We start from the raw sequence: 26,699 nt of genomic DNA, 5'->3' as shown, positions 1-26,699 counted from the left end.
CTGAAGGATGCCTGGGCTTTTATAAACAGATCAAGAAAACACTTGCCTCCTCGCTGGATTGAACTGATGTCACGTTGTCGTAATGCAGGCATAGTTGAGTTGTGACTCACTGCTTTTGTGATTCAGTTCGGTTGCGGGAGATTCGTGCTCCTCATCAAGATGTCTGTATTAGTGCTGTTTGCCGGCACACTATTGCTCATACTTAGGGATAGTATAAACTCATCCCACATATTTTTGTCCTGCAGACATCAATGTTACATTAAAGCAGCTGTCTTGTCGAGCTATTTCCATTCTAACCGATCAGACCATAAAACAGGTCTATGGGTTAGTGGCACGTGCAGCATCGACTGACCTGAGAAACCTTCTCCTGGTTCTGTCCATGCCAGCCATACGTGAGTGAATCATTCTTTTGAGGCCGGTTCTATATTTTCGATGAATTTGCAAAGAGGTCTGAATCGATTCGTATTTGTTCTTACCGCTCTCTCACTGAATCTCTGAAGCGGTTTCTCAGTCAGTGAAACAGACACCATTTCATTGCTTTGTGTCACGTTTTAAAGCATTTAAAGCGTGTCTAGAGACACCTTTATTCTTCTCTCATCGATGGTTTGGTGTGAAGAGTCTCAAATGTGTAATAGTTACATGAATGCAAGACATACACTTAAACGAAATGGTGGTTACACTTTAGTTTAGGGTCAAATTCTCACTATTAACTAGTTGCTTATTAGCATGCATATTACTAGGATATTGGTGGTTTATTAATACTCAAAAAGCACATATTAATGTTTTATTCTGCATGATCATATTCTACATCCCTTAATCCACACAATACCTAAACTTAACAACTACCTTACTAACTATTAATAAACAAAAGTCGTAGAATATGTGTTCCCCAAACAAAAGTGTGTCCAAAAAAATCTATTTTACCATAAAAAATACAGTAGTAACATTTTAGATTTTATGGATTGAACTTAAATTTACAATAAAAAGCTTATTTAATGAACCAATATAATGTTAATATACCAACCTTTTTTGTATCTTTACAATACACTGACAACCACCAAAAAACACAGGAAGTGAAGAGAAAGTGATGAATAAAAGTTCATCACAAGCAGTTTTTCCACACGCTGAGGGAAATATTAATATCAGGTGCACACAGTGTCATACACACAAATACAAAACAGCATCCTGGCAACACACATGACCAAAATAATGCAATCTAGCAACATAAGATGTAATATAAAACCCGAATGTACATAACTGATAAGAAAAATCTAATAAGAAACATAATTTAAGTGAAAAGCCATCAAATTTGAAGCATCCCACAGGGAGATCTGAGAATGTCAATTTCAAAAACTGTAAATTTAATAGTATTTTACTGTAAAATTGCATGACATTTCCCATTCAATTTGTTAGTTTTTCACTGTATAGAGTAAAGGGGAACTAACCATTAACTAATTAACTGTTTGTTATTGTAGCATTTTACAGTAGTTTACTGTTAAAATTGTGATCATTTTATAGTGAAAATGAAAACTCCTCTCTGAGTTGAAATGTGAACATGAAATTTGAATTCAGAGTTCAATTTTGAACATGAAAACAACATTTATGCAAACCCTCAGATGAAATCCTGCAGGTGCTCCTCTCATGAGGTGTGTGTGTGTGTGTGTGTGTGTGTGTGTGTGTGTGTGTGTGTGTGTGTGTGTGTGTGTGTGTGTGTGTGTGTGTGTGTGTGTGTGTGTGTGTGTGTGTGTGTGTGTGTGTGTGTGTGTGTGTGTGTGTGTGTGTGTGTGTGTGTGTGTGTGTGTGTGATAGATGCCCTGACTGTAGTGGGGTCAGACAGGGATCATGATCTGCAGAGGCGGAACATTATCTCCTCATGTTCTCAGGTTCAGAGGCCTAAAGGTCACATGGCCTCATAATGCTGGGTCACTTTACTCCATTTCTAACACTCAATTAGAGAGAACCTAACATCTTCACACACACCACACAATGAGTCATATGCACACTTGATTTTCACTCTCTCTCTCTCTCTCTCACACACACACACACACACACACACACACACACACACACACACACACACACACACACACACACACCTCTCCCTTTCACCTAGTTATACAAAAATCTTCACTGAACAAAATCTTAACTTTTGGATATCTCACCCAAAAAATTAAAATTCTCTCATTCCAAACGTATGACTTTTCTTTGTTGAGTAGAACACAAAAGAAGATATTTTGAAGAATGATTCAACTGTTTTTGTCCATATAATGAAAGTCAGTGGGGTCCAAAAAATATGACACTGTACTGCTGAGGCATTTTCAATATATCTTCTGTTGTGTTCTGCAGAAATAGGAAGGTTACACAGGTTTGGAACTACATGAAGGCGAAATGTGAATAAAGTACACTTTAGCATTGCTTGTTACGGAAATAATATACTTAAGTACAACTTAAGTATGTCTGTATTTTATTTGGTTAAAAATGGTTTAATATGGTCTACTGTCAAATGAAAGGTATTTATGATAAACTCAAATATACTTTAATGTCATTTTTATTGAAGCTTGTGTGTCTGAAGGCTCACTAAAATGAAAACTTTAAAATTGCCATTGGTCAGCAAGGTGCAGGCAGATGATGAAGAAGCAGAAGATGATGATTCAAGACGGCTTAGAACAGACACAACTAACACAGACGCTAACATGAACGAGACCGGACACACACTGAGTGAAGGTGACGAACTTAAACACACATGCTGATGAACTTGATGACAAACTACTGTGATGAACGAAAGAACAAGGGAAACGTGACTGAAGAGAAACAAACTAAAAGTCCACGAAAGTGAAACTGACTGAACATAAACGTGACACCATTATTACAAAGTACACTTAAGTGGCCTATTTCATTCATATTAGACTTTTAACCCTCGGGCGCTGGTCATGTTTTACTGAAAATGATTTAAGGGATTTTTTTTACGTCATCAGAATGCCTGGTGTGAAACTCGGTAAAGGTTTTGGCACTTGCAGTGTGAACACTCACTCACACACACACACACACACACACAAAAAAAAAGATTCGAAAAGGTTAAAAATTTTGTCTAGGAAAAAAATAGTCGCACTTTTATTAGAAATGAATGGAAGACTAATTTCATCTAGTGGAAGCGTTTGGTACTCCGCCCAAACATATTCTTACTGAAAGACACACAGCTTGTTTAGATTTCTGGCTTTGATTTTCTCACATTTTTAGAGTAATTTTCATATAAAATTTTAAAACAGTATTTTTGTGCATTTTTCATAATTATAAACTTCTATGACCTTTTTTAGTTTCACTTTTGTAACTTTTTTCAGCTACAATCTGTCTCTACAAAGAAACGAAACTGGAGTCTGTGCGCTAAAGCATTCAAGATTTAGTTCATTTTTTGAAATAAACTACATTCAGTACAATCAAGTGCACTTTTCCTTTTCACAAGGGTAAATGGGGATCATTTTGGGTGAACTCTCCCTTTAAGTGTGTAGTATCCAAATTTGTGGGTCTCAAGTTTAATTCCTAGGGTACTTGCTGAAGTCTACATACCTTGAATTGCTTTGGATTCAAGCATGTGGAAAAATGCATACATCTAATGTCGACTGGTACACCGGTTGTTCATAGACAGTGTCTGGTGAGCCATAAAGTGGCCACAACCAGCGGGGGAAGCGACTATGACATTTTCCTTTAAATTCACACTTGCATACTCTCACACCCACTTGCATTCAAACATACAAACAAGTGTACACACACTCACATTGATGTTTCCAGGATGTGGTGCTGTGCTGTGTGCATGGACGGGGTTTCCCTCTCACCACGATTGCATTTCCGCCAGTGCGCGCTGATAGAGGAAGAAATGTTAGATATTAAACGGGTATTGTGGCTGATCTGCTTTTGTTCTACAATTGACTTTTAATTGGCTGGAGGCTCAAAGTACATTATTTATTGAATAAATCTCTCAACAACTCATAGACTTCATCTAGTTTTACAAAGATATCACCCGTTGCAATTCGCTTGATATAAACCAAACACCAATTAAAGATCCTCCAAATTCAGAACTTTACATTTGTCAGTCTTGGACGCAGTTTGTTGGCGCTTTATTCCAAATTGTGATTTCACATTTGCTTTTAGGAATGTGATTATTGCCGGATTTGGAGAAGTGATATTGTCATAGCAGCCGGAGTTACGTCTGGTATTTATCTGGTTGTCCTGCCAAAACGCTCTCTCTCATGTTGCCACCTCCAGCACTGTGACAGGCTGTGTGTTTTATTTCGAGATGAGACGCTTGCAGTGATTCACAGCCCACCAAGGCCCTGAGACACGTGCGCCATTACAAGATTCTCCATTAAACACGTTCATTTACCATTTGTAACAACCACATCGAAATGTTTAGCCCGAGTGGCTCAGTCGCTGAAAACCTGTGATAAGTGCAGACAGGAATCAAAGGGACACACGATACAACTGACATTGTGTGGAATTTCGAATGTTGTGACAAAAGGCCAGGCATCCGTTATAAAGGCCATTATAGTGCCAAACACTTTTCTCTATGATGTTTCTTTTATTTATTTATTTATAGGAAATATGAAACAAATAAAAAGTAATAACAAAAAATAACAATAATAATGTCTTGATTGATTGATTTATGTACAGCAAAAAGGAAACTGATAAAAACAATAGCAATAACAACAAAAATGTATTGATTTATTTATGTGCAGCAAAAAAGAAACAAAAAAACTATAGTAACAACAACAATAACAATAATTGTATTGATTTATGTATAGTAAAGAAAATAAACAAATAATGACAATAATAATGTGTTATTGATTTATGTACAGCAATAAAGACTTAAAAACAGTAGTAATAATAATGATAATATTAGTAGTACAATAAATGTATTTTATTTATTTTTTATTTATTTGATTTACATAAACTAATTATGAAATACATTTTAGGAAACTTTTTTTTTTTTTTTTTTTGTGGCACATTTAAGTGAAAGAAAGACATGAAATAATTTGCATCTTTCTATTCCTGTGTTAATTTTCTTATTGAAACAGGATGTTGGAGTGGGTCATGTAGAAACGTTTGTCATGCAGACAGTGAGGCAGAAGCACACTTTACAGTCATGATCAAGAGCAATGAGAGGCCTCCCTGCTGTTTTCTAGGTAACTGGGATCTGCAGGCATTCGTTCAGAGGTTTGGTCTGGCTGGCCCAGTGGCTTCACTTCAGTTCCTCACCCAAAACCACAAGGACTAAAGAAACCCTCCAACCTGCAACTGAACTTTGACCTCTGGACTACACTCTATGCCTAGTTCTGATATTAGATCCCATAATACCACATTGCACATCAGTGTTTAGGATAATATTTAACTGATAAAAGACAACACTGTGTTGTTTCCTCATGTTTGAATTGAAACTTGTAGAAATGTGTTTTGAAGTGATATCACAGAACTTTGAATAAAAGCCATATTTATATTTCAAGATTCTGAATGTGAGCAGCATGTCTATGAAATGTTGTGCATATTAATGGAAATGAAATCGACTATCCCACAAAGTGTGTTTTGAGAACGTCTCTCACTCTCTAGTTCTGTTCCAAAACCTAGTGTGCTGCCTCGCTGCCAGCCGACTGCTTAGGGAACCGCCTTCTAAGGCATCGTAACAATGGAAGTTGTTTAAACTGGCTCCACATAGCAGAAAATATGCAGACATTGTATCCTTAGGGGTGAAACAGCTTGTCACTGGGGCAATACCCTTAAAGAGAAAACTGTATACCTTATTTACACCTAAAAGTTGCATAGTAGAACATTAAAGCCATTGTGCTTTAAGCCAAAGTATGACATAGCCTTTCAAAGTCGACTCAAATTGCCAACGTGCAGGAAAACAAGTGCTTGACACATGCACACTGGAAAGATTCATCCTTGTCCAGTGTCTGCATTATTTCTCTCCCAAAACTTATGAGTTATTAAAATGTATTTGTACTTGTTTAAATATTATATACATAATCTGCATTGTTCTTCACTCATCCACAATCTTGGATGAGTTTTTCAGTACACTGATTCTGTCATTGGCGTTTCCTCAAAAGGACATGTGATGCCAGCTTAGAGTTTGGGTAAAACAAGGTAGAAATATGATGCCTTCAAAAAAAAAAAATAATAAAAAAAAACCTTGCAAAGATGGTACCTTTTAGGGGATACAACAACTTGTCACTGGTACAGTACATTAGAAGGACAAATGTGCACCATCTACCCTTTCAAAAGGAACATCTGTGTACTTTATTTACCCCTAAAAGCAGTGGCGAATCTGAGAGCACCCAACACCCATCCCCATCCATCAAAGTTAGTGTTTTATTCACATTTAAACTTTGATCAGCGAACATAAACAGAAGCTCAACCGAACCTGTTTGATGCACGAGAACAAACCAATTGCTGAAGTTCAAACGTGATGCGTAACACGAGAATGAACCTCATTGGTTCTTGCTGAAGGTCAAATGTGATGCGTAACACGAGAATGAACCTCATTGGTTCTTGCTGAAGGTCAAACGTGATGCGTAACACGAGAATGAACCTCATTGGTTCTTGCTGAAGGTCAAATGTGATGCGTAGCACGAGAATGAACCTCATTGGTTCTTTCAGAAGTTCAAACATGATGCGTAACGCGAGAATGAACCTCATTGGTTCTTGCAGAAGTTCAAACGTGATGCGTAACACGAGAATGAACCTCATTGGTTCTTGCTGAAGCTCAAACGTGATGCGTAACACGAGAATGAACCTCATTGGTTCTTGCAGAAGTTCAAACGTAATGCGTAACAACAGAATGAACCTCATTGGTTCTTGCTGAAGCTCAAACGTGATGCGTAACACGAGAATGAACCTCATTGGTTCTTGCAGAAGTTCAAACGTGATGCGTTACACGAGAATGAACCTCATTGGTTCTTCTTGCTGAAGGTCAAACGTGATGCGTAACACGAGAATGAACCTCATTGGTTCTTGCTGAAGGTCAAACGTGATGCGTAACACGAGAATGAACCTCATTGGTTCTTGCTGAAGCTCAAACGTGATGCGTTACACGAGAATGAACCTCGTTGGTTCTTGCTGAAGCTCAAACGTGATGCGTAACACGAGAATGAACCTCATTGGTTCTTGCTGAAGCTCAAACGTGATGCGTAACACGAGAATGAACCTCATTGGTTCTTGCAGAAGTTCAAACGTGATGCGTAACACGAGAATGAACCTCATTGGTTCTTGCTGAAGCTCAAACGTGATGCGTAACACGAGAATGAACCTCATTGGTTCTTGCAGAAGTTCAAACGTAATGCGTAACAACAGAATGAACCTCATTGGTTCTTGCTGAAGCTCAAACGTGATGCGTAACACGAGAATGAACCTCATTGGTTCTTGCAGAAGTTCAAACGTGATGCGTTACACGAGAATGAACCTCATTGGTTCTTGCAGAAGTTCAAACGTGATGCGAAACGCGAGAATGAACCTCATTGGTTCTTGCTGAAGCTCAAACGTGATGCATAACACGAGAATGAACCTCATTGGTTCTTGCTGAAGCTCAAACGTGATGCGTAACACGAGAATGAACCTCATTGGTTCTTGCTGAAGCTCAAACGTGATGCGTAACACGAGAATGAACCTCATTGGTTCTTGCTGAAGCTCAAACGTGATGCGTAACACGAGAATGAACCTCATTGGTTCTTGCTGAAGGTCAAACGTGATGCGTAACACGAGAATGAACCTCATTGGTTCTTGCTGAAGGTCAAACGTGATGCGTAACACGAGAATGAACCTCATTGGTTCTTTCAGAAGTTCAAACATGATGCGTAACGCGAGAATGAACCTCATTGGTTCTTGCAGAAGTTCAAACGTGATGCGTAACACGAGAATGAACCTCATTGGTTCTTGCTGAAGCTCAAACGTGATGCGTAACACGAGAATGAACCTCATTGGTTCTTGCAGAAGTTCAAACGTGATGCGTAACACGAGAATGAACCTCATTGGTTCTTTCAGAAGTTCAAACATGATGCGTAACGCGAGAATGAACCTCATTGGTTCTTGCAGAAGTTCAAACGTGATGCGTAACACGAGAATGAACCTCATTGGTTCTTGCTGAAGCTCAAACGTGATGCGTAACACGAGAATGAACCTCATTGGTTCTTGCTGAAGCTCAAACGTGATGCGTTACACGAGAATGAACCTCGTTGGTTCTTGCTGAAGCTCAAACGTGATGCGTAACACGAGAATGAACCTCATTGGTTCTTGCAGAAGTTCAAACGTGATGCGTTACACGAGAATGAACCTCATTGGTTCTTGCTGAAGCTCAAAGGTGATGCGTAACACGAGAATGAACTTCATTGGTTCTCGCACGTTACGCAAACTTCCTTGAGCTTCTGTTTACCACAACTGATGTGTGTGTTGATGAATGTTTATATGTGAATAAAAGCCTAAATTAATTCTGTTCATCACATAAAGCGATCGAGTCTCATCAGAAAAATTACTAAACCGCTCAATTCTCTTTATGAACTTTTTGAAGTGTCAAAGTGGTAGTTGCGTAGACTGTCAATGGAATACATATGAATAACACTGTCACATTGTATGTCTTACATGCATATTGTTGAACTGTAACATCCACCCTTAAACATCACAAAGACAAGATAAAATCCAACCACGTGTCCTACACACACACACACACACACACACACACACACACACACACACATACCATCACAGCCTGCCTGTTTCTCCCTGAAACGGACAGTCTATTTCTCTGACTTTCTTACATAATCCAACCTCAGTTACAAACCACCGTAGTTTAGCATTCCTGTTTTTTTGGCAGTGAGAGCAGGCCTGGACTCTTCCAGACAGCTCAACACCACACACACACCAACAGTAACGCTGTTTGAGCTCTGAGGTCAGACGTGCAGTGGAGGTTTAGGCACATGATGACTTCATGCCAATGTGAAGTATATGTGTGCGCAGAGGATCGAGAAAAGATGGACAGAAACAGAGGTGTGAAAGTGTCTTCAGTGCTGTCACACATTAGAAAGAGTGTGTGGAAAGAGTGAAACTGGAGGCAGGAAGTACGTCAGGGGCAATAGAGGAACTGAAGGGGGGGGGGAGACGGGGTGTTGAGCCACAGCTCAGCCGGAAGCCACAGTGGAACTACCACCAAAATACTCTCCGCATGTTACTTCAGGCCAGACTCAAGGGGCACAGGTTCACGACAAGCCTGTGTGTGTGTGTGTGCTGTGGTTGTACGTATGCACACGTTCACGGTTAAAGAAACTGACTTTTTATAAATGCACCTCTCAGTGTGTTTTCGGTGCAGCAGGTTTTGTCTCGCCTGAGTAACTTTTCGTTTATATTGGGCAAAGCATTTTCATAGAGCGCTATTTCTGCGCAGGCTTATGTAATAATTATAGACATGCAAAACAAAGGCAGACAATTTCACAAACAACTAGTTTAAATTTACACCAGACATATATTTTTATTAACACAGCATTTGCATATATATATTGCAATAACGTGCAAAGATAACATCCTTTTCACTTTAGGCCACTACTATACATGTGTATGTGTACATACACATACACATATATAGTAGTGGCCTAAAGTGAAAAGGATGTTATCTTTGCACGTTATTGAAACTTTTTATTAAATATTAATTAAATATTTTGTGTGCATGTCGTTAAGTTGTCCCTGGAGTGTACTAATGGATGGATGGATACTAATGTATTCATTCCATGTTTCAATTGTATATTTTGTCATGATGCAATGAAACATGCCAAACTGAAGTGGTCATGGTAATCTTGAACTCATTATTCTCAGCCTATAATTTAATAAATCACTATGTGGCAGGTATTATATATTATTAGATGTTTTTTAGTGAAAATGGCCAGATGGTAGAAGGAGCCGTCCTCTGCAACCATGCAAGGAGGATATTGTCAAAATGGCTAAATCTGGTCAATCGGTTTTGGATATTGCTCATATGCAGGATGTAAATGTCTACAGAGTTATTTCAGAGCGCAGTGAGAGCACTACTGTGAAGAATGTAAAGTAAAAAATCACCCAAATGAAAATCACCCAAACGTGGGAGCACCTTCATGAAGACCTGGATGAGAAATTCATATTGAACTGTAAGCTAACAGTGACGTTGTGTACCAGTAAAGAAAAAAAAACAAAAAAAAAAACACCTAGCATTTCCCAAAGAACATAATTTGCATAATTTTGATTTTCAGTAAGATTTGAGGGTTTTTTGTTTTTTTTTTAGATTTGATTTAACAACCTATCATTGGATGGTGTCAGGTTTGTAGGAGATGACTGGAGTGTTTTAATACCGAATGCATGCGCTATTAAACACGGCAGGGGAAACATACTGGTACTGGGGACGCACGTGCTGGAAGGATAAAAGACCAATAATTGGCAATCCTGCTGAACATAATGTAGCCAAGTATGGAGGAACTGTTTGAAGAGCAAATGTGTGTTTTACAACATGATGATAATCCTGTGAAGGATCATGTTCAAGCTCAGCATTTTGAAGTCTTCAAGTGACTCCTCCAGTCCCCTGACCTTAAAGCCATTGAAAACATTAAAACATTATAAACCTAAATTTAATACGTTCAATTTCTTCTTACGTTTGCGTCTTAAAAAAAAAAAATCTGATCTGATCGCTTATTCTCTGCCATTATATGGATGAGCGCAAGAGGGACATTTATTTTTTAAATTTCCTTTTGTGGTCCATAAAAGAAAGAAGGAAATACGGCATTAGAACAACACCAGGGTGAGTAAATGATGACTTAATTTTCATTTTAGAGTGAACTATCCCTTTAATTGTTGTATTGTGCATCGTGATGCATCATTACAGTGCATTGTCGAGCTGTATTGTGTGAAGTCCCTAACAGCTTCAAAATGTCTATAGCATGTTATCCCTCTTCGCTTCACTCCTGGGTGTGTGAGGTTAGGTCACAAAAGCTCTCTGGAAAAAAAAAAAAAACTATTGGCTTCAGTCGAGCAGTTCTGTCTCAGAGGACAGTTTGATATCAATACACCAGATGTCTGGAAAAAAGGGCCAGGATTTAAGGAAGGTACTTTGATGTGGATATGATCAATGTAAGATAGTGGTTTAATTGACCAGGCAATAGCGTCTCATCTGACACACACACACACGCACCCACACACACACACACACGCTGTGGCACACTCTCACATGCATTCGTACTTTCACAGACAGGCAGATCATTTATCTCACATACCCCGTATGCGAGCACCACACACACACACACACACACACACACACACACACACACACACACTCACACACACACAGGGCTCCTGCAGGTCTTTGTGCCGGTTAAGCCAGTCTTTGGTGAGTCTCACATGTCCCCTGCATGAACTCAGAAGAGCATTGATCAGTTTGTCCTGTTTGCATTTGTTTATTTTCTCAGACTTCAGTGGTCTCTCCTCCACACACACACACACAACAAAAACACACTCAGTTCCTCAATCTTCTAAAGGATCGGTAGCAGTGAAAGGTCAGAGATGCCGCACTAGTCAAATAAGCAAATATTTTCAGATTAATTAATATTTTTAAAGGTCAACAGGTAGTGAAAGTAGATCAGCCGTGAGACATCTCTTATTGTAGAGGTTAAAGGTCAGATCATAAAGGTTAAAGGTTCTGAAAGTGATTCTTTTTTATTAATTTAGTATTTGAATACTACACATACAATGTCCCTACTTTTTGACAGATATCATAGGTAGGGGTTAAATCGGAGGGACATTTCGGGCACTTAAAGTCACCATGAAATCAAAAAATGTCATATTTAATGGAATATTGCTGTATTTATTATTAATTATTATTATTTTATGTGCCCTCGTATTCATTAAACAAAATCGCTTCTCTTCTCTGATTATGTGTTTACTGGCGTGAGGGCGGGACAACCTGTCACTCACATGAGATCCACCAATAGCAAACCACAACCATCCAATCAATTCCCCATGAACAAAATCAAGTCCAGCCCTAAAAAATGTTCTTGTTCGAGAAGCCGTTTCACTCGGATATACGTCACAATAAGGAAAATAAGGAAACTACCATAATTCCCGCTTCATACCGACTTTAATTCTCAGAAAAGCACAATTACAAAGTAACCCTTTCATTAATAATATTGTGTAATATTTTATATATTCTACAGTATACATATATTTGCTAGAAAACGAACAAAATAAAAATGAAAGTACATGAAGAATATGATTAATATGCAACATACGAATATAATTTGGCACCAGTGAATGTATTATAACGTTAAATAAATCAAATATATATGTTAAAAATTCCATACTACAAACTGTCACACACTCTCACAGCACATGGACTCTTGTTTTCAGTCAGTACCGTTCTTCCTTCATTAGTTTGTTGCCACTAATCAATCATCTCGTTATCCTCTCAGTATATTAAGTTCAGTTCTGTTTGTGTGTCTTTGTCTGGTCTCGTCTATACTGTGGTTGTGTTGGATCGTGTAACTGTATGTTGGACTTAACCTGTGTGGATTATTAAATTATTATTGCCTATTTACTCTCATCTTCATCTTCATCTTCATCTTCGTGTGTGTTTACACAACCTGATCGTGACACACACTATATAGAATAAATTTGATTAAACGTATATTTGGTTGCATATTGGTGCAATTTTTCTGGGATGCAGAGCAAGTTGAGGAACAACATTATATGTTGAAATTAAAGGTGTGAGTGAGTGTTTACACTCACTAAATCAGGACTGTTCAATCCTGATCCAGGAGGGCCAACGTCCTGTAGAGTTTAGCTCCAACCTGACCAAACACACATGCCTGGAAGTATTTAGGCTGAATCCGAAATCGCCCCCTAAACCATTCACTAATCCCTACATTAGTCCACTAATACTGTTCACTTGAAGGAGTAGGTGAAAAGGAGTGAGCGAATTCGGACGGCTGTTGAGCGTACATCGGTTATTGCGGTGCAATATGGGATTGAAGTGCACTCAATTACGTCCACTATGGTTTCGGACACCACTACAAATGGCTGTCCCCTCAAATAGCGCCCTATTCAGGTTTCGGATTCAGCCCTAGTGATCCTGAAGAGCTTGATTAGCTAGTTTAGGTGTGTTTGATTAGGGTTAGAGCTAAACTCCAGGATCAGGATTAAACAAAACCTGGACAGGAGCAGACTTGGTTGAATTGGATTGACAAACAACTTTTTTTTGGTGTGTTTTTGGATGGTGGGGTTTTGAAACTTGAGTTAAATGGGTAAAAACTCAAAGTTATTATATGCACCTATGTCGAGATAAAACATTTCCTAAATATACTGAAAGCACATAGATAAGATGAGATGCTGTTTTAGACTAATCTGAACTGCAGACATTACCACAAAAAAACAAAACAAAAAAAACATTACCAACTGAACTCATTGTTTATTTACTAGGCTCAAATGGTTTTGAATTAATAGAACCCCCCCCCCTCTCTCTCTCTCTGTCTGTCTGTCTGTGTGTGTGTGTGTGTGTGTGTGTGTGTGTGTGTGTGTGTGTGTGTGTGTGTGTGTGTGTGTGTGTGTGTGTGTGTGTGTGTGTGTGTGTGTGCAGTTTTCCAACATTCTGACATATTACTTGCACATGAACACATACTCAATAAGCATCAGCATCACGCATTTATCCATAATTAACAATTATTAAAGATAATGTTGATGTACATACAGTCTTTTCCTCCACATTCATTGTTTTTTAAGTCTATCTTGTATTTTACACATGCTTGAACCATTGCTTTGCATGCTGTCCCACAAGCACTGTAGGCTACAGTACACGCTGTCCTCAACCATCTGACAGTCCCTAAATAAGTGTTCCAGAATTTATATGAATAATCTTCCTATCAGCCCGTAGGAATAAGCCTCGGCTCTGGCACGTAATAGCAGCGAGGAACAGCAACTGGAAATGCCCCTCGCTCAGCCTGGAAAGACACACAACTAATTTGATTATACACCCGTTGATGCCTTGTATTTTTCCGCCGCATATTGAAATTAGCGAGATGAAGATCTAGGATAAGCGAACGCTTCCCCGGAATCCCTACATGCAAAATGCACGAGGGTAGTCCTTTTCAGCCTGTAACCGTTCCATGGTCAGACTCATGTCAATCATTCATTGTACGGTGTGTTCGCTCACAATAGTTGTGGAAATAAAAACAAGAGGAGCTCGACAGGTGTAGAGCAGTTTTTCCAGTCTGGACTCCAAGGCTTCCCTTAGGAAAGTGCCCTGACAGACCACGCTTTTCCTATGCAAAGGGAATTCCCTTGTCCGTTTTGCATCCCTGAAAGAACAGTTGGCATCAGGCGCTGAGGAGATAAGTGTGGGCAATGAATGATTTTCCACCAAAGCGGCCATAAGGATGTGACGGTTGGGAACATTTAGAAGGTCAGAATTTATTTATAGTGTATTTATTAGGGTTTTTGTGTTTTTTTTTTTTTGTGATCAGCGATTTGCCACCTGACTTTAGGGTCTTTCCAGATTCATTTCAGGAGGATGAACAAAATGTTTCTGTAAGTACAGAGTGATTTATGTTGCTTATCAGTTAAGCTATTATATTTGGATATTGTTGAGGTACAGCAGCAATCGCTCCTTATCAGTTATAATTAACTAATATCGATCTAATAATGAAATTCCATCAAAAATATAATTCTCTGGGAATTTTTGTTAAAAAAGTTCAATTTGTGATTTCTACACCAAATGTTAAAGCATTTTTAAATACAAATGTCTAGTTATGTCAAGTTATTTTAGCGTGTAGAAATTGTGAGCAAAAATATATATAAAAAACAAACAAAAAAAACGTATCCTTACTTTTTATCCTGTGAATTAGCTAGATTATGTGTTAAAAGAACCTTCAAATAATGCTGTTGACAATGGGGGGCCTCAACACGGTTGATAAACGGCTGTATTATGGTTATGTTTCCAAGTTTTAGCCGTATGAAAATCATTGTTTGTTTTGTATATTCTTGTTCTGCACTGCTGAATGAACACTGGCAGTCTCAGCATTGGTGCTGGTACACGTCATGGGTCCAGTCAGTGGAAATAGACTGTTTACTTCCTCTATTTTAGTCTATAAAAAGTGATATTCAAATTAGTAAGTCTCCATTCTCTTTTTCAGTACTTGCTGCCACCAGGCCACTTGAAGTATGTGTGTATTTCCTCATTTGGTATGAATGACAGAGTTCTCATTTACAAAATGAAACTTGCATAAACAGATGCTGCAAAAATCAGATTGTTCTAACTTTATCTTTCCAAATAAAAACAGTAATATGGTGATAGACACAGTGCTCATGAATAGAGACTTCATTTTAGTAGCCTATGAAATATCTTTCAAGAATATCAATTCATAGCCATTTGATTTAATGTGACAACACCAGATTTTTAAGCGTACCTTAGGCCCTGTTTACACCTGGTATTAGATGTGTTTTGGTTGATCGGATCAAGATCTTAAAAAGCCCATACATTTACCCACCCATAGACCCTCCCCTCGAAGAAATCAGGACAGAAGCGGTTGAAAGTGGACAGAAGAGACGGATTAAAACACCAGGTGTAACGGGAATGCGTCTCCCTCGTCTACTTGTGATCCGATCAACCGAAACACTTCTTAACACCAAGGCCTAAGAGACGGCCTGTAGCATTGCCAACATTCTTGGCTCATTCTTAACACATTCCCATTCTGATTGGATCAGATCATATTCATATCTAGGATATAAAGTAGGAGTTGAAGGGAGATCCCCTTAGAATCCCCTAATGACGGATCCACAGCGTCATTTTAGCAGCTCACCTACACACACGTAGCATCTCACCAATTGAGTAGAGCTTAGCCTTTGGAGTCCCCCTCGAGTGTGTGTCAGTCTCTATGTTTATTTATTGTGGCCCCCAGAACACACAGCATGATTCAGACCCCCCTCCCACACACTCCATTTCTACTTCATTAGGCCATATCTGTCAGCTAATACTACTACACTGTTTATGTATCCAAAGCCAAGATGGATAATTCCAGAGTTCAGAATGGAGTGTTGTTGATTTGGCAGCCGTGTGGTTGTTGGGGATTACTATCCCCAGTAATGAGGTTAATTGAGGGAGTTGTTCATTGGATGAATGCGCCCAATGAATTGTCTTTATGTGGATATGTGCATATGCCTCGAAAAGTATATAGGCACTTAAAGGGATAGTCATCATTTGCTCGCCCTCAAGTTGTTTCAAACCTGTGTGGGTTTCTTTCTTCTGCTGAACACAAAGGAAGATATTTTGAAGAATGTCGGTAACCAGACAGTTGACCGACCCCATTGACTTCCATAGTATTTTTTCCCCATGGAAGTCAATGGGGTCCAACAACATTCTTCAAAATATCTTCTTTTGTGTTCAACAGAAGAAACTCATACAGGTTTAGAACAACTTTAGGGTGAGTAAATTATGACAGAACTATCCCTTTAAGTCACGCTTAAAAAGGTATAAATGTCTTCCATAACAAAATATCAAATTGCATTTATTTGAAATAAAATTACACAAACAAACTTTGGTTTTAAATGGTAAAACTATGGATATACTGTTTGAAATGTATGTGTATAACTGCGATGTACATAAGTTTGTATCAATTCTGGCACCTGGAGTGGGGGGTATGAAGTTATTATTTTGAACATATTTTTGGTACATAATTTATCAGGGATCGAGGCCAACACACACATGTCAACCGGGTCTCGGGTACAAATTGTTACCTCATCACTCTGTCTATTGCATCAGCATCTTCTGAGCATTTCAGCGCATGCATGGCAGCCTGGATTTCTACTCTCGGTGGGTAATAGGAGCGCTGTGCCTGTGACTGGCTTGGATGAGGAGCGAGGAATTTTAGTTGGACACGTGGGAAATCTCATGGGCCACCCTGGCTTCCTAATTGGATTACACACAGACAAGTATGTCATCTTATTTTGCTCTAAGTATAGCAAAAGTTGTTGTTGTTTTTCAGTGATATTTGTAAATATTAATGATTATACATTTTAATCATGACATGTCTATCAAACTGCTTGTTTAATTTAAAGTTTACTTATGTCAAATAATATTTGATTAGTTTATATGAAAAAAAAAAAAAATCTGTTTCAGGGGTCGTATAAATCTTGTGTGAACCACCGGCTGCGAGATCTGTGTTTCCCCTTCACTGTTATTCTCCCTAAACAAAGTCAACAATTTGCAACAAGGGACAGTTTTTTTATTACTTCTAAAAGTCGCAGATAAGATATATTCTCCCAGGTTTCTAATTTGGTGAAACACGACCCATGACGTTTTGCCCTCTGCGGTTCCTTTAATGGCTGCGGGTTCCGATCGCTTTTCCACTTTGCAGCTCTTAACCGGAAACTTGCGAACCATATACAGGCAGCGAGGGGCGTGGCCGGATCAAGCCCTTATTTGGAGTTTCCACTTCAGTGGCGAACTTGGCGCTCGAGGCCAAAGCCAAGCCTACAGATTTGCCGCGCGCCTGCAGTATTTACACGCGATTAACTCTCTGGCAGTTACAGTCTTTGTAGAACCCAGACTCAGTCACTGTTGCTTCTTTCTGGTCTTGAGCATCTGTTGCAGTCAGTTGCTTAAACCACTTTAGTTGACGTTTACAAATGATTCATTTAGGCTTTGATTTTTTATTTAAGTGGCAACAGAAACTATTGAGCACAAACAACAGTCTCCATTGATCACTCAATGATAATCTATTCTCACGGATTTATGACCTTTACGTGGACAGTCTGACAGCCCACTCTGACCATATGCTATAGTAAACTGCATTGGAATAGCCTATCATTTGTAATAATAAAATAATAATTTGTAATCAAGACACATATTGTGCAATCTTACATGCTATGAGGTTAAAAAATAAATAAAAAAAATCTCTTTCTTTTGACAGAGGCAAAGATGAGAAAAGAAAAGCACATGCAAAATGACAAGTCATTGTGTATACATCTAATGTCTTGCCATCTTAATCTGGAAGAGTTTATCCATCCATATTGCAAAAGTGGATATGTTGGTGTAACCTTTAAATAATATATTATTATAATTAAGCTATGTTATTTAAGAGGGTACTTTAATAAAATGCTCTTACGGCATCTTAACACAGTTGAGTTGCTAAGTTATTAAAATGTAACAAATTAAATGATCAATAAGTTATGACAACGTGTGTTTTTACATTGCTTTAACTCGTCAAGATAAGTGAAGAACTTTTTTTCAGTAGTTATACAAGATTTCAGTTTAATGTCAATTAAGTTGAAATGACTTAAACATTCAAGTTTATTGTAGCCTACTTAAATATTTAAAGCAGCAACTTTTTATTTACAGTGTTCGGCACTGATGCTGCTATGTGCTTGTGTGCAAATGGTGCAGCATCGTTGAAGACTTAAAACTTTTCTAGTCAAGACAGCAGCCTATATATTTAAAAAATATATATATATTTTTTTTTAATCATCGCCGTTTTATAATTTTATATTTAAATGATTAATCTCATAACATCTTTTGTAAATGCATTTATTCGGCTTTTGCATGAAACCATGCACTTTTCCGTGGTATAAATGCAGCTTCAGGTGCGTCCTCTGCAGTGTAGTTTAAAAGTTTCCCGGTTTACGCAGTCACGCGCCGCTCATCCATGCTCAAAATATGTCTTTAAACCAGTTTTACTCTTCGTCGGGTCCAATTGTCACCTAACCCGATGAAAATGTCCCTTCACTGCTCCACCGAACACTTATCTCCTGCTACCGACTGTAATGTTCCACTATGAGGAGCTTCCATGTGACGTGGAGCGGCCGTCTAGCTTTGTGTGTCCATATATGGTCACCTACGTCACGCGGTTGTTCCGTCCCCCTGTTGAACAAGAAAGCGTTGGAGTTCCCTGTGCTCGCAATAGAGTGAGCAGCTCTACACTTGTGCAATCACCACAACCAACAGCATCTCAACATCTACTGCTCCTGAGACAATAACACTTCACAGAAACCATTTACAAAACCTCGTGAAGAGACATCTGCGCGGTGCTCGTCGCGCGCTTGGATACAATTTCAAAGGGATTGAGATCTCTTTCTGACGCTTTTCGAGAGATTTCAGAAGACTGGAGATTGATCGGTACGGAACACCTGTGCGTGCTCATTAATGACAGACTGAAGAACTGCTATGACAGGTAAACTAGCGGACAAGATCCCTATTACCATGAGCAGTTTAATCAACACCATACCTGACAGTCTCTATCCAGAAGAAGACATTCCCACTTCTATGAACATTTTCACAAACCCGGACTCCATTTCGCACTACTCGCAGATGAATACAGGTAAGGGCAAAAAGTTTTGAATCACTTCTCCTCAGTGAGCTGTTCTTGGAGTGTGTAACCTGTTGTGTTGGCTGGTTCGAGTTCATCCGAGCGGCATCAGTTGTGTTGAAGCCCGCTGAACGCGCGCTGCGCGGCCCCGCAGCACCTGTTAACGCGCGCCTGGTACGAGTTACAGTTAGAGCAGAACTCCTGATACTGCAACAGTTGCTATTTGAGATTATATATTTTGAAGAAAAAAAAAAAAAAAGTGTTCAGAATTAGGTTATACTCCTCTCATACAGATTTTCAAATGTTCAAATGATTGATCAGGCTTTATTTTGTAGTGCATTTGACTACCGAAATAGCCTACTGAGTAATAATAATAAACGGCATGTGTTTGTAGGTTAATTATTTTATGAGATGGCTGTTACATATTGATATTGTTATTATAATCAAATGTATTTATGCCATAAGATTAGAATGAGCACTGTAGCCTAATTTATAGACAACCATATAGACGCGCATTTTCTCAATGTAATTCTGCGATACAATTTCGTTTAATTAGTCGCCAAATTGTATTCTATAAAGAAGGTGTGTGAAAGTAGCCTAGATAAAATGTTTCAGTCACGTGATATGAGTGTGGACAGGTAATATCAGGTAATAGCTAACATTTCTAGCCCACGCGTCACGGGACACGCGGAAACCCTTCGTTATTCACTGCCAAATACATGCACAGTCGTGAAATGTATATTTCATATATTTTAATCTTATCAAATAATGTCAAAAGCCGTTTCGTTTTTCACTGTGCGCTTTAATTCCGTAAAAAAACTCTTAATGTCGGTTTGTCCCCGTGGTATTGCACCAGTCTTATAATCTATTCTGTTCTAAATATTCTATTTAGTTATTCTATTATTTAAAGCTTTTTGATTAGTCAGTGCTTTATACAGTATTGACCCTGTTTCTGACCCTCCGCACGCGCAGGTGGGCGTTTAGAAGCGCGCTCTTGGTCTTAAAAAAGCTCGGGCCACAACACGTGAAATATAAAATCTCTAAATTAAAATATATTCAGGCACTGAAGGGTTTATTGCCTGAAATTCAAATGCACACTTGTTCTTTGTGTTCTTTTCACTTTATTCGCGCACCCTTTGAAATGTGTGTTCTTTAAAAAAAATCATTTCTCCGCACAGTAAAAAAAAAAAAAAAAAGGTCTTTATACATTTTTCTGGAACAGTATTTTTGACAAGAATCCAGTGAACAATAAAAATATAAATTAAAGCGGACTATTGATTAAGATAATGGTTCAGAATTTGAGGAATTCCTTCCAGTCAGCTCATCGAATTGTTAGAATTTTTCTATATAGCCGTATTGTTTTTCTTATTGTCGCTGATTTTACCTTTTGAACTATCAACAATATTTAAGCTAAAAGCTTTAATAGTTACTGCAAAAAAATACAGGAAAAAAAATCTAAATACGTGGGAATTTTTAGCTCTGTTTTTTCTATTGGAGTAGCCTAATTAGCCTTCTTATACCTTAATAATTTGCTAAATTAAATCATCTGGCGAGGAGCTGTGAAATATCGTAGTTATTATTGAGAGTGAAAGCATAAGATCATTCGTCTTCTGATGGAGTTTCATAGAGCTCTTGATGTGGTTTTCACTCAGCAGGTCAAAAGAGGCGATGCTTCCCACACTTGCGGGAGAGTATTGACCTCGTTTCGTTTATTAAAATATCAAAATGAATTCGAAACATGAATGTTAACTTCCGGCTGAAAACTAGTCCTCAACAAATGCGTGAGTTCTTGGGAAAAAAAAAAGATTATTTTGAGAAAAAATTCTCAAAACATGTAGATCTTGCATTTCTTGAGTAGAGTTTATTTTTAAAATCACTAGTTCATCTCACTCAAAATGTAAAATGAAATATAAAATTCAGAATGTAGATCTATAAATAGAATGTAGAAAACAAAAAAGTTATGGGCTTCCCACTATTGTGATCTAGCCTATAAATAATTTTTTTGTGTGTAGATTTTACTCTTTTCTATAGATTTTGAGACTCCATGACAACTTTTTGTAAGCACACTTCATTGATATCTCTGTTTATCACAATGTGTCAAGGTGACAAACCCTTCATGTTCTTACAAAGTGTCCTATCAAACGCCCCTGTAAAAGATCCCCAACAAGTGTGTGAAATGCATCCCCACACACAGTTTTTGCTGTTTTTTTTTACTTATCGCTTCTCCCTTTCTCTCTGATTTTTGCCCGAATGACTCTTTTCCGTCAGACACAGCACAGCATCTCTTCACACATGTACCCTATGTGTGTTGAACAGATGCGAGGACCATCTGTAATTTCCATTCTGTTTGTTTCTACCGTAAGCCACAATTTGGTGTACACACTGCGATTGCTGTAAGTGCACGTACAAGACTAAACTTAGTGAGCCATCATAAAAAAATATTTCCTTTTCAGACATGCGTTGTGATCAGCACTGTATTGTGTTCAACACCATACTTTTGTCAGACATATTAGAAGTGATTGAAGTGACTACAATACATTTTAGAACAGCCGTCAAGTGTCAAGAGACATCTCTCTGAAAAGGTGTGGGAGAGAGAGAGGGAGAGAGAGAGAGAGAGTATAAGAGTAACAGTGATGTCAGTCGTGACATCTTGCTGTATACAGAGAAGCCAAGTAAGTTCCAGTCCTACAATTGATACGCAGCCATTTAGATTTCGTGATAGAAAGACAATAAGTTGGCGAGGGAGGTGAGAGATATTCACTGGAGTCTCGAATCGCTTTGCACTTCTGATTTTGTCAAAGATCAATATCCACGCCTTCATTTGGACTGATGTGCTTCACATTCTTCTCGTTTTGTTTGGAACAGGCGATTAACAGAGGCATGCCAAGATGTTGTTTTTGAGACCAACTTTAGAATAAAGTTATAAAACGAGCAGGAGAAAGTCAAGTCAGTGGTTAGTCTATTAGTATATATATTCTCCAAGAGACTCCTAGAACTTTTCCACTTGTCACTTTCCCATGCATGAGTCCTTTGAGCACTCTTTGGTGTGCAGTCTGAATTGACGTGTCCATTCTGACCCACAGATAATATCATGGACTTGGGGATGGGCGGCGAGAAGGGCAGCGGAGAAATTCAGTACGGCTCCGGGAGTTTCCAGTCTGGCCGAAGCGGACAAACCGTCACCTACCTGGGCAAGTTTGCGTTCGACACCCCTCCATCAGGCAGCATCGGAGGCTCGGGTTGGTGTCCAGACAACAACATCATCAGTCTGGTGAGTGCGGGAATCCTGGGGGTGTCACCGTCCCCTGGGAACATCACCACCCAGACGTCTTCGTCGGGCGGCAGCATGGGCGGCCAGTCGTCAGACATGGATCAGGTTTACGCGCCACCCCTCCCTGCCTACTCCACCTGTGGAGAGATATACCCAGAACAGGTGTCGTTCCACCACAGCCCCGCCACGTCCTCGTCTTTACCCTACCCGAGCTCCGACTACCACACCACCTCCAAACCGGGCATGGACGGAAGTCTCTTTTCCATGATCCCAGACTACAACCTCTTCCATCACCAGGGAGACGTAGGGGTGATGGAGCATAAACCCTTCCAAACCATGGACCCTATACGAGTGAACCCACCTCCCATAACTCCCCTCGAGACCATTCGAGCCTTTAAGGATAAGCAACAGATCCATCCCAGCTTTCTCGGTGGGCAACAGCACATTTCCCAACACCACCAACCCTCTCAGACTCTTGCTCTCAAGCCAATTCGACCAAGAAAGTACCCCAACCGGCCGAGCAAAACGCCCGTCCACGAGCGCCCGCACGCCTGTCCGGCGGAGAACTGCGACCGGCGCTTTTCCAGATCCGACGAGTTGACGCGCCACCTGCGCATCCACACGGGACACAAACCCTTCCAGTGCCGCATCTGCATGCGATCCTTCAGTCGCAGCGACCACCTGACGACACACATCCGCACGCACACCGGCGAGAAGCCCTTCTCCTGCGAGTTCTGCGGACGCAAGTTTGCGCGGAGCGACGAGCGGAAGAGGCACGCCAAGGTGCACCTGAAACAGAAGGACAAGAAACCCACGGACAAGGGGACTAGCGCTGGGGCCGGGGGGAGCCACACTTCTCCTCCCAGTTCCTGTGGGAGCGCGGGACCCAGCAGTGCCAATATCATGACCGTCACCACTTGTGCGTGAGATGGACTCGCCAAGTAAGACTGCGAGGAGAAAAGAAAAGTGACGGTTTCTTTCTCCTCTTAAACACACTTGACTCTTGAACTCTCTCCCTCTCACATTACCCATCCATTTGCTACGGTTTTCATTGATCACAGTGGCATGTTTCTGTAGCCACTATTGTTTTAGGTCAAACGAGTGGGGAATAAGTGGACTAGTGTTGCATGGATGGGAAGGAGAAGGCGGTGAAGATGATGGTTGAAGCAGTTAGGTCACTCGACAGAAAGAGCACTTCATAAGGGTTTGACTCTCAGCTCCGGGGACCAGAGCAATCTCTTGAGATGTTAGGCTTTTCAGTTATTTTTTTTTTTAGTTTTCTTGTATATCGGTTTGTCAGTGAGTTGTCAGATAAAAGTGCACTTTCATTTGCTTAATGTTTTGCAGTCTTTTTTTTTTTTTCAATGATTGTTAATTATTTAATGTTTCTGCGTTATTGTTGTTGTTTTTCAACAGAATGTGCCAAATGTATTTAAATTCAGCAGACAAATATTGTTTGTAATAACTTCATTTCAGATGTTGATTTGGGGAAAGCCTATATGAGCTCTGAAGGCTCAAGGAGACTGAGTTTCAGGTGAACTTTAAAAGTCTGCTGCATTATATTAATATTTCGAAATCCCGTCTGTACAATTAAGGGATGCGAATGGCGTTTGTTATCAGCAATGGACTTTCAGTGCAATAAAAAAGAAAAACAACAACAACAACAGTAACAGAACAGTCTGGCTCACTTCCACAAGTTTACTTTCTAGGGATGAAATTAAGACACAGCTGTGGCCTTTACCTGTTTCGCTTCATTTAGTGCGCAAAGAGCCAAACCTGCAGTTCTGCAAACCTACTTCTAGTAGAACGATCCGATCCAAACATTTCGCCTTTCTGTTCTTGCTACCTGTATCCCTGCATGCATCTAATATCATGTTTTTGCCAGTACTGAAAAGATTGCATCAGTCATGATTGAAGACCCACAGCAATATGCATCCAATTCAAACCATGAAGACTGTCAATGGGAGCTACTTTATTTCTATGTGAAAATCGTCCTTTTGTTGTCCTTACTGTCATTGTTTTACCGGACAGTTGCGTTTCCTGCTTTCATCCTCCAATATTCTTCATCGGGTCCCTTTTTATGCACATTATATATTCAGCACGCATTTTAACACACATGTACAAACGGTTTTAAAAAAAAAACGAAATCAGCCAAAACGATGGTAATGCTTGCCTGTGAGCATCACCGCTGGGCAGGATTGATCTTAGGAGTCATTGTTTTGCATTTTTGCCGGCTGAGGCCTGCCTGCTATATGCATGCCATTCAAGATGTTTTTGGATGGGAACAGTTTCGACATTTATACTGCTCTCAGGGGCAGAACCGTAATGTGGTATCTCCACGGTTACTCATATCTGGATCATGCCTAGAGATTCTGAATATTAACGACGAGAACGAGAGGGGGTTTTGTACAGATAATTATACAAACATATTACTACATGTTTTCTACTTGGAATGTACAAAGCAATGTCTTTCAGTATTACAATGTGTGTGTGTGTGTGTGTGTGTGTGTGTGTGTGTGTGTGTGTGTGTGTGTGTGTGTGTGTGTGTGTGTGTGTGTGTGTGTGTGTGTGCGTGTGTATACATGTGTGTGTGCTAATGCATACACAAACACCCGCGTACTTAGATTTTACATTGACTGAATGTTGAAACAAAAGATGTGTTTACATTTTTGTTTTCTTTCTTTCTTCTGTTTTTTGAGATTGTGACTGTACATAGTGCAGAATGTTTTTTAAGTGTGTGTGTGTGTGTGTGTGTGTGTGTGTGTGTGTGTGTGTGTGTGTGTGTGTGTGTGTGTGTGTGTGTGTGTGTGTGTGTGTGTGTGCAGGAAAAATCGAGTATTGACTGTGTCAAATGTGATGCATTCTTCAGCATTTCTTTAAAGTCTCAAATATTAACTGTTATTAATGCAACATTGCAAATGATGACTTGCGGACACACTGAATGATGTGTTTAATAAATGAATAAACAGTAAGATTATTTGGTGAAAAAAAGCAAAGCAAAATCTGTGTATCTCATTACCTTATAAGCAAACTATGCATACAAAACAAATCATTTAGCATATCAGAAATATATAGCACTACCATTTAGTTTACTACAGTTATGTTTAACAAATGTAATTGAGTTTTCAATGAAAATCCACACTTCACTTGGCTTACATTCCCACAAAAAAATGAAAATCTTCCACGTCATACTCTTGGTAGGCTCTCGCCATCTTAGGCAAACAACTTCCGCAACGTATCGTCCGGCAGAATTTTTTTGAATAATTATTAGAACAGATTATTTTGGATTCTGAATAATTAAACATACAGAAATAATTCGACCATTATGTGACAGTCCTTAATTAAAAATAAGCAGCTCCTTATAGGCAATATAGAAAATGTTCATCAGGTTATAGCTCTTGCATCCGAGATAAAAAAAATAAATGCAGTGTTTATCTGGGGTGCAAAACGGTAATGATACAAACCAAATATTGATCCATAAAACTCATCTACATACCGCTGAAATTTGCCGAAAGCTAAACAAGCATTCTGAATGTATACATTGGCATTATTGTCTTGAATAATGCATCGAAATGGCAGAATGTCAGAGTCGTGTACACAAGTTAGTTTGTACCTCTTAACCTCTCTCAGTGTAACTGAAGAATATTACAGTGCTGATGGTTTAGATTTCTGATTGGAGAGTGTAAATGTTGAGTTATATCAGGTTCTGTAATATCGGGTTCTGTTCAAGGTCCCTCCTCAGCCTTTTTTAGAGAGATATCCTCATTTCTGAAGCACACATGCTATGAGAACTATTGTTTTTAAGAAATAATACATACAAAAACAGCTTCTGGCTTTTTTTTTTATCTGTTATTTTTTTATTTTTTTATTTCTGTGCCAAGACACATCAGAATGCAGGGCCAAACTGCAGCGGTAAAAATAGCGAAGCAGTTCTTACAGATCAGATACGATACCCGGTGGAGTTGTGTGCATGCATGTAGGTTTCTCCAGTTTGAGGAGAGCTTTTTACATTAGGAGCTGAAAACTTATAGAGATTCAAAGAGAAATTAGAATGTGCGCAAATGTAAAAGTCAATGTCCATCATAACT

General features: G+C 39.2%; 1 protein-coding gene across 1 annotated transcript in view; it reads left to right on the top strand.

Moving 5' to 3' along the window:
- egr3 (early growth response 3) overlaps positions 1–25,589 on the top strand; it is a 146,866-nt gene extending 121,277 nt beyond the window's left edge. The window contains exon 7 of the mRNA XM_081349971.1: positions 22,424–25,589. Within this exon, the coding sequence (XP_081206097.1) occupies positions 22,424–23,538 (1,115 nt within the window). The 3' untranslated portion in view covers positions 23,539–25,589. The remainder of the gene's footprint in view (positions 1–22,423) is intronic.
- The last annotated feature ends 1,110 nt before the right edge of the window (positions 25,590–26,699 follow it).

This window comes from Scardinius erythrophthalmus (genome assembly GCF_964197995.2).
Source record: "Scardinius erythrophthalmus genome assembly, chromosome: 20".
Classification (NCBI taxonomy): Eukaryota; Metazoa; Chordata; class Actinopteri; order Cypriniformes; family Leuciscidae; genus Scardinius; species Scardinius erythrophthalmus.
This window is presented reverse-complemented; position numbering and strand designations above follow the sequence as displayed.